General features: G+C 32.2%; 1 protein-coding gene and 1 non-coding gene across 2 annotated transcripts; one reads left to right on the top strand and one right to left on the bottom strand.

Annotated features, from left to right (window-relative positions):
* Positions 1-1,077: 1,077 nt before the first annotated feature.
* Positions 1,078-1,151, top strand: TRNAV-CAC (transfer RNA valine (anticodon CAC)). Its single transcript has one exon. It is a non-coding gene; the product is annotated as a tRNA-Val (tRNA).
* A 5,792-nt stretch (positions 1,152-6,943) lies between these two features.
* On the bottom strand, positions 6,944-9,547 carry LOC120085103 (wound-responsive protein-like protein). Its single transcript, XM_039040963.2, has 2 exons — positions 9,359-9,547; positions 6,944-7,171 (listed from the first exon to the last, which is right to left on the bottom strand). The coding sequence occupies exons 1-2, from the start codon at positions 9,427-9,429 to the stop codon at positions 7,099-7,101; spliced, it is 144 nt and encodes a 47-aa protein (XP_038896891.1). The 5' UTR covers positions 9,430-9,547; the 3' UTR covers positions 6,944-7,098.
* Between the last annotated feature and the right edge of the window lie 300 nt (positions 9,548-9,847).

Here is a 9,847-nt window from a genome sequence, read left to right as displayed (position 1 = left end):
CAAAATCTTACAATTTTAGTCCTTAATATAATTTGATGTCAATTTAATTCTTAGATTTCAAAATGTTACAATTTTACTCATAAGATCTGAGTTTTACTTCAATTTGGCCCCTAGATTTCAAAATTTATACTTTTAACCTCGATCTTTCACTAAATACTCACTTTCTGTCTCTAATGTTAGTGTATATTAATTAATTTAAAAGAATTATAATTAATTAAATTTCATTATTTTTTTCATCACTATTAAAATTAATTTTAAAATTTCAATTCATTATCATTTTGAATTAATTAATAGACATTAAGCCGAAAGATTGAAACGAGTTAATGAAAAATCAAGTTTAAAAGTGTAAATCTTGAAATAATCTAAGGATTAAATTGAAACAAAACTCAAATTTCATGGATAAAATTATAACATTTTGAAATCTATGAACTAAATTTGTAGCCTATTGAAATCTAAGGTACCAATTAGATACTAAATTACCCTAAGTCTAAGGTCAAAATTAAAAGGTATTTTTTCCTAAATAATAATAATATCCAAATATTATCACCTAAGTAAAGCTCACTTATTACCCTAAGTATTTTTTACCAAAATGTTAGAGGTACAAATTCTTACACTCCAATGGTTGTTAAACTCCAAAAAAAAATACTATATAAAGTATTAATTATTAAATTGATAATTTGAATATGTCAAAACCACCACATTGGGAGATCAAGATATTACAATTTTGGCTCTCAAAACTATTTTTTACACTCTAATTTCTAAATGAGAAACTGATTGTTTTTCACTACGAACATCGTTTAATGGACAATACATCATTTTAAATATAACAAATATATAGTATAATAATTTGAACCCTTAATTTTAAATAAAAAATTACATGTCAATTATTGTCGAACTATGTACATATTGACTAACTAGATAAAACAAGTAGTACCACATCCAAAATCGATAATCCAATCTTCAACTCTAACCATGGTTGAACATTAAAAAATAATAATAATAGCTTTTATGGTAAGACATCAATTACCCAAACATGGAAAAATATACAGAGATTAACAAAATTATAGAAAACAAATTGTCTGGGTGGTGTAGTTGGTTATCACGCTAGTCTCACACACTAGAGGTCCCCGGTTCGAACCCGGGCTCAGACAAATGTTTTTACATATTTTTATGGCAATTTGTTTTTTCTGTGGAACAAAATTGTGGAGCTTTAGAATTTAACATTTTCATATATCGGATGGCTTAATATTTCCATGAAAAACAATCAAAACAGAGAGATTCTTAATTTTTTTTTTATTTAATCCAAAATGTCACATGTCCATTCGGAGAACATTATATTATAATAAATTATTGGACTTTGAATCGAGAAGTTAAATGGAAAAAAAAAAAAAAAACAGCCAAAATACAGATAAAATGTTCAAAATCTGAATAGCAATTCAAGAATGTGTCTTATTCTTACCATTAGTAGTGAGTTGATGCAAAAATTTAAGGCCTTTGAAAGCTTTTGAAATCTTCCTCAAACCACTTTTCTTTCCCATTCCAAATCTCATTTTTGAAGTGGAAAATTTCAATGCTTGTAAGCAACAAATCTTCCCATTTGCTTCTTCTTCTTCTTCTTCTTCTTCTTCTTCTTCTAATTCCTCAATTTCCTTTTGTTGATTCACTAAACTCCTCAAATCCTTCTTCTTTGAAATGCATTTATTGTTTTCATTGATCTCTTCTTCTTCAACTACTACCAATTCCTTCTCCTCATACTTTTCCCAAAGCAAATCCATTTTCTCTTCATCTTCAAACACTTTAGTACACCCCAGAAACCTCTTATTGTAATAATTTGTTCCCATTTTTGCTTCTTTTGAGCTATTCCTAATGAACCCATTTTCTATAATATCATGATGATGATCTTTTGTTTCTTCTTCTTTGTTGATTTCTTTCTTGATTTCAGGTTCTTGAGCTTCTTCAAGTAGTGGGAATTGGATGATATTGAAGAAGTTGTTGAACCACTCATCAAGAAGGAATTGATGATGATGATGATCTTCATTTTGGTGGGAATGAGAGAAGAATGTGAAGAGAAAGGGTAGAAGAAGGAAAAGGAAAGTAGTGATCAAAAGTGGAGATAAAAAGGAGAGAACTTTGAGTATGTAAGGGAAGAAGAAGAGGATGTAAGAGAAATAAAGAGGGTGTGAGATAATTAAAGAACAAAATTGGGAGATTTGAGAGAGGAATAGAGATGAAAGGGAGGGTTCTTCTTCTTGATCTTCACTCATTTTTTTCCCTTTCTTTTCTATGGAATCTTGGAGGAGAAAGAAAAGATGTCAATTGGGAAAATTTTGGTGTGAATGAGTTGTGGAAGGAAAAAGTCTGTGTTTTGTGTTTTAGAAATGGAAGGAAAAAGAGAGAGGGGGGGACTCTGATCTAACAAACATTTAGAAAGGGAAAAAAGGTACTTTCTAAAGTGTCTGCTTGTCTATCATCCACTGTTGACACCTTGATTGTGCCTTTTTTTTTTTTCCTTTTCCTTTTACTTTTGGAAATGTTATGCTTTTGTTTTCATTTTAAATTTTTGAGTATTTTGTTTTTGGTTCTTGTTTATGTGATAACTAATTGTTGATATAAATAGGTATAATTACTGTTTAAAATTAGGTATCAAGTTAAGTGTGGTCATTTATTATTTTCTCGTTTTGAATGTTACTCAAGCTACACTTGTCATATGTTATGATCATATTTGTCTAGGACGTGTTGACCATGGTTGCATGTCCAAACTAACCCTTTTGTATCATACTTTTATGTTATGTATTTCATTGTACAAGTTAGTGTATTTTCTTTGTATATTTTGTTGTAAGTGTCTCCTCATCATTTTCATATTCAAGGGTGGCCGTTACAAAACTGCTTATAATATATTATATTTGGGTAAGACTAACTATCATACATTCATATATGAAGTTGTAAGTTATTAAGCTAGTGTCGTCCCTTATTGCTTTCTAGTCTACAAAAAATCATTTTCTCAAACATGCTTTCAAACTTTTGTAAAAAAAAAACAAAAAAAATCTTTTTCTCTAACCCAGTTTTCTAAAACAGTGGATGTTGTGAGATACATCCATAGTGCCACCGACTATTTGGATTCAAATTGACTGACTTATTTGAGGGTGAGAACAAGTACCACACAATTACTTTGTGACCCTTTCGAAAGTCCAATTGTAACATCGTACAACATGATAATCTTAACCACAACCATGGTCAACGCTTTAATGCTAACTACTATCCTTTAACATTATTTTCACAAGCCATATTGCTTGGTTGGATCTTAGGAAAGGTTCTCTTTAATTTAACTAAGTTTCACTTATCTTGCATTTTGTGATGTCATCTTAAACATTCAATCAAACTCATCGCACATACAAGCATCCTTTTGTCAACGTTGACTTTGTCTCAGGTGGCCGTTCACAATTTTACTATAACAACTTGACTTTTCGTTAGCAATACACATCACCTGCTCATGCATTTCAACTCTTCTACGACTCTAGATAACTTGCCTTCTACTTAATGCCAAGTTTTATAGCTTGACCTTGGCCTCTATAACAGGTGCAAGCTAATTTGAAAGGCTTTTTAGACACTTTCAAGCAAGGATTGTTCTTGCCACTCATTAGCCCTATACATACGTTAACTTGCCAAACTAAGATGAGTCTTGCCACCTTACTAAAATAAAGACTAGCTTTTTGGCGTCGACTAGTTACCCACCTGTATACTCTAAGATATTTAAACTAGCTTTTGTGATCATTGTTTCAATATAGATTTAGACATGTTTATCAAGAATTGAACCTTAAGTCCTTTGTATTTATTGGGGCCTTTCGACATCCATTCATCTAGACATTATTGAGACATGATGACGGATATTTGTGACTATGACATATCGATCTAGTTACTGTTTCAAAGCCCGATCGTATACTTCGACGACATTTGAACCTGGGATTAGACACAATATTAACACATCCATACCCCATCACCTTTGTTAAGTTTTCCATCCTCGCATGAAGTCGTCTGAGACACTCGTCCCGCAATGCTCACCTATGCCACATGACACATGACACACATGTATATTATCATGGGTAGCTTGCTTAGACATCCAACCCTAGGGGCGGTATTGAGTCAACACCATACCTCTCCACATAACATTTTAAGGTATTTCTGATGTTTCATCGTGATAAAAATAATAAAATAAAATAAAATAATAGTGAGAATGACCACATACCAATGTAGAGCACTTGTTTGAACTTTGATTGATACAAAATACGAGAAATATTTTGCATTCATCTCTTACATACATTTAACTCCAATCTTCTCGTCTAACTTCATAACGCCAATCTTAACCTTCGAGGTTATGGCTAAGGGGCTCCGTATAGATCTATAAGCATGTCATTGATACTATCAACACCGCAGACACTTCCATTTTTGTTATCTACTTTTAACTCAGCTTTCTCGCACACACTCCATCTAGGTGTGTTAGGAGTGATCATGCACCATCTTCTTTGATCACATCATAACACTGGTCTTCTCGACACTTTACTTGTGGCTTGTTTCAAACACCCTTATGTATCTATATGCCAGATCACACATGTCAATGTGCTTGTTTGAAGCGAGTCAACGTACTTACTTAACGTGTCTGCTCGAAGGGAGTCTCAACCCACTCAACCAACTTTCTTGTAGAAGAGTTTAGACTTTGCGAATATACCTTAGGATGCACTAACTTCTGCACTCAAGCATGCATTGGCCTGTGTGCTGCCTGTTATACCTTATTCCCATGAGTACACTCACAAATTGTAGCCCACTACCTCACACCTATATGCATGCACACTACCATGGTGTCCCTACCTTCTTTTTTATCCTTACCATAGAGTTTGTTAAATTTATGGATTATTAAGTATAGGAAGATTTTATTTTCTTTATTAGTAATTAGTATAGGAAGACACGTCTTCAACAATTACTTGCTTTAAGGATTTTATATGCTTAAAAATGTTATTATTCTACGTTTAGTTTTGGATTTTATTATTTTAAATTATCTGAGTAAGAGAAAAGAATAATCATTATGACATTGACATTACGAACTTTGTTTTAAAAAAAAAAACATTAAAAAAAAAAAAAGAACAGAGAAGAGAGAGAAATAAAAGGGCAAAAATCATTTGATGGTCAAACTAAGTCTCTCTTTTTATTACAAGATGCTTGCCTTCAATATTGAGATGGGATTTTAACACAAATATCTTTGGTGTGTTTTACACCTCCACAATTTTCATTTTTCTTCAACTATCTATCTTAATTTTCACTTTAAACAGTCTCAAATAAAAGGTAAGAATGTTCCAGTTAATTAAGATACGCATGTTCCAATTAATCAAGATGCACTCGAGTTCGATCTAGTATTACACCTAATCCACTTAAGTTATCCACCCTTCTCAAGTATGATTCCTATGTCAATTATGATTATTGGTTGGAGTTCTTTAGAAAAAGCAACTAATAGAAGTAACAATAAGAAGAATACATTAGTAATAATTTAGTGTTGGGCACAAAAATCAAAAGCCAATCTGTATGAGACAATGAAGGTCTCAATATTATCCATTGAAAAAGAGATGTATTTGGTATGGTTTGAGATTAGTGTTGATAGGATATGAACAGTAAATTAAATAATTTGCCAGAATGGAAAGGGACATTACAATGACTCACAAATTGTAGGGAAAAAGTATGAGCAATTATGAGAGAGGTTGAAGGAAAAACAACTTTAAAAAGAGAGGAAATAATAAGTAGGTGAAATGAACAAACACAAGGCCATTGTTTTTTAGTAGAAGCTGGAAGACGAAGAGGGTTAGAGTGGTTGTGTAGCCAAATTATGCACATGCCATTGGCAAACCCAAAACCCACTCATCATTCATTCCCACAATTTACTCTACCTTCTATTATGGATTATCCATTCTACTCTGTTCTTTAGAGACACCTCCTGCCCCTTCCATCAAAATGAACTGTATTTCTCTTCCTTGCTTTTCTCCAACAAAGGCTAAGAAGCCGGTCTGTTAAGGTATAGAGCCATCCTTATCGAGTTTAGCATGTGAACTCGGTGCTTGAGCAAACATTTATATCTACTTTCCACTAGTACGGGTGGGAGTTTAGCGTTGGACTCAATGGATATAAACATCCCCTTCAAGGGCCTAAACTTGATTGATCAATTTTGTCTTATTTCAAAATCAATTGATCTTCCTGCCCAAGTTTAGAAAATTATTCAATTTGATCTATGAATTAGTGCATAAATTATATAACTAACCAAAATGTTAACATGCCAAAACAGTAACCACGAGATCTGCGATTAAAATCCTCATTTCACAGTTTTTTTAAAAGAAAAAAAAAAAATGGGATCCCTCTTGTCTCGACCGCTTCACTTAGAACATAGTTTAAGGTTAATATTAAGACTATGGCCAGCACGAACTTGTTTCTTCTACAACTTTAACCGAACTCAAGTAATTCCATCTTTATCTTAGGTTATACTAAAAGAAAATTTTAAAAGCCTTTCATTTTGGACATAGCCAGCTAATTAAAAAAATGGTATCGATGCCTGACCACTTAGCTTAGATTTGCAGCAATATGCTCTTAAAACCCAAGGTTAAGCCATTCTAAACATTCAGTTACTATGACCAACAATAATAAAAACCTAAACAATTATTCCATAATGTGAAAATCATACAAATAAAACAATCAATCGACTTATTACGTGACTAAGATATTAGTGATGGTGTACAGAACGAAACCCACCTTGAAACCTCAAAATGTACAAACAAGTGTAGTGTCAATTTTAACTTCGGCACCAGAAAAACATGATAACGCTAGCACTTACAATCAAACATGAGAAAAAAAAATTAATAATAAGGTTCGAAATTCAAGGCTTGTCGATATATATATCGTAGAGGCAAGATTATCCCACCACATTCAACATGATCTTCATTGCAAATTTATAAGAAGGTTCACTACAATTTTAAGTGATTTACGGTTTAGATTCACAATTCGATGCGTGTCCATAATATTGACCAATTTCAAAACAAAACAGAACAAACTCACTCCAACGCATTCTCATTCAGTCATAACGGGCTTATTCTCACTGGCTTTTGGTCTCTGTTCTTTTGGCTTCTGCTCCTCCGTTTTCCTAAAACCATTCAATTCATTCAAAAGATTAAACACTGAATAATATCAAAAACCCTTAGCCCCTCCCCTCCCTCGCATCAGGTTTCACAAGAAAAACGTACATGGCAAAAGAAACATGAAAACAAAAGCATGTAAAAGAAAAAAGAAAAATCACCACTTCCTATGTTCGGTAGAGCAAGAAATTAGAGTATAGCAAGGGAAATAAAGAATAACATTTGGAAAAGGGTTATGGGATCTAAAGGATCAACAGATGGATTTTGAGAAGAATTAGGATAAAAAAAAGTTTCGACTCTTAATCTCATTCAGCATGTAGCCAATAAGTCCTTTTTCTTTTTGTTGATTTTCCAATATTTATAAGGCTAGAGATGATTAGAAAAGTTTACAAAAAATAGTTTGAGAAAATCTCTCCGACAATTATGGTTTTCACTTCTGTTAAAGAAACATTTGAAATTTTAATTAAATTTTGTTAGTACAACAATTGGGAGTAAAACATAGAAACATAAAAAACTTTTTTTTTTTCTTCAAAACTTGACTTGATTTTTTAAAACATTTGCAGAGTGGATGATAAAACATAGAAACTTATGGCTAGAAGAAATGTTTATAAGCTTAATTTTCAAAAACAAAAAACGTAATGGTTATTAAAAGGGGACGTAGTTATGTACATAAAAATATTTATAAACAAAACCCGACCCAACTCAACATTTATCTAATTGATTTAATATCATATATAAAATGGAACGTAAAGTCAACGTGTTATGAATTATGATGCCTATTTCTTTTTATGTTCACTATTAAAAATATGCCACAACACTTAAATTCAAGTGTCCAGCAATTGTTCACCTTATGTTTTTGCTGATCTTATGCTTACAAGTGTGCAATACACGTCTAACAATTGTTCACCTTAATACTCTATTATGTTTAACAAATGTTTGACACATCTACAACAAACAATACTCTATTATGTTTAACAAATGTTTGACACATCTACAATAAGTATCAGACAAATGTTCAATATGTGTTGAAGTGTCACATATGTCTTGAACATAGATACCTCCTCGAGTGTATAAGCTTCATATTCAAAATTCAATTACATGGTTGCAATGTGACCAAACAAAGATATTATAACCTTAGTTAATGGGAAGCTAAGTTTCCAATTCAATCCTTTTTCTTGGGACAACCCGCCTGACCCTACAAACCCTACAACATTTGAGTATTAAGAAAACTCACAGTAGGTAGATGACCACCATGGATTGAATACATAACCTCTTAGCCTTTTATCCCTTATTTACCACTAGGACAACTCATGATGGTTCTAAGTTTCCAATTCAATCTACGAAGCAAGTCTATCATTCCAAACTAAATAATAGAGAAAAAGAAGTTTAACAAGGCTGATACTAAGAATCAGAACTTGAAAATGGTGGACTGCAAAGAAAAAGTAAGAAACAGAAGTACCATCAACATCGACATCAACAAGATGATAAGGAAAAATGGCATAATAAAAGATCATATCCCAAGTTATAGTTGTTAGCATCAAGAATGGAGAGATGACAAGCAGGTTCGCTATACAAACAGTGATTAGACAAGTCCTCTTAATGATCAAAGAAGCACTTCAAACTACAAGTATGCTTATGATCAAACCTAATATCTAACAAGTTCAATCCAACAAAAGGAAAAACCACTTCATTTACCCAAAGTAGAATTTAAAGGCACAACAACAATTGATTGTGAATTTGTTTAACTAAAGAAGATTCTTAACAATCTCTAAATGAAGTAGCAAAACCAAAAAATAAAAATAAAAATAAAAATAATCTTTTTGGAACAATATGTGGAAAATTTGCAATAACTAAGAATCCAATCTTTCATACTCGATTAAAACATATTAAATTACATTATCACCTTGTTAGACATCTGGTGAAAAAATTCACAACAGAAATGATATTCACAAATGTCACTATATCAATATAGAGTTTAAGAAGCTTTTGAGTTACAAATGAAAAGGAAGTGTTAAAAATAATTTAAAATTTCTTAAAATGATAGATAAGCTACAAAATGGGTAATTTCCAATATTTTTACAAAAAATTCTATGAAACTTGATAAAGAGTATTAGATATATGCATTCAAATCCTGGCCTACTAACTTCAAATGTCTCGGAGACATAATTCATAGAAATTGTTAAAATAGAGAATACCTTTTGTCAGAAGGGCCTCCTTTCTGGCTGAGGAAGGAGCGGAAGAGAGGGGAGTTAACGTCGTAAATCATTATCGGTGAATGAATAATGAGATTTCACAAAACGAAACGAAACCCTAATTTGGTGCGCCCCCTGAGCTTCTGAATACGTCAAATCGTAAACGTTGAGACTTCTTGTCTTGTTGAAGACGAAGGCCTTAAATCTATAGAACCATATTGGGCCGCCGGGTTGATCGGGTACCCGGTCCAAATGAATCCGGTCTCCTACCTTTTGTTTCGGCCTTGGGCTTTCTATATATATATATATTTTTACATGAATAATTTAATTGACTTATTTTAGTCAAAAATCTTGACCAAACCTCTTTTAAGACAACTTCATTTTTTGAAAAATAACTATGTGTTGTCATATGTTTTTTCCATATTCTGCTCATGATTGAAAATAAGGTGAAAAGAAAAAAAATGAGAGCTTGAAAATAGTTATAATAGTGGC

This window comes from Benincasa hispida, chromosome 9 (genome assembly GCF_027475165.1).
Source record: "Benincasa hispida cultivar pf3 chromosome 9, pf3_genome.v1.1, whole genome shotgun sequence".
Classification (NCBI taxonomy): domain Eukaryota; kingdom Viridiplantae; phylum Streptophyta; class Magnoliopsida; order Cucurbitales; family Cucurbitaceae; genus Benincasa; species Benincasa hispida.
Note: the sequence above shows the minus strand (reverse complement) of the source record. Positions and strands in the feature narration are given on the sequence as shown.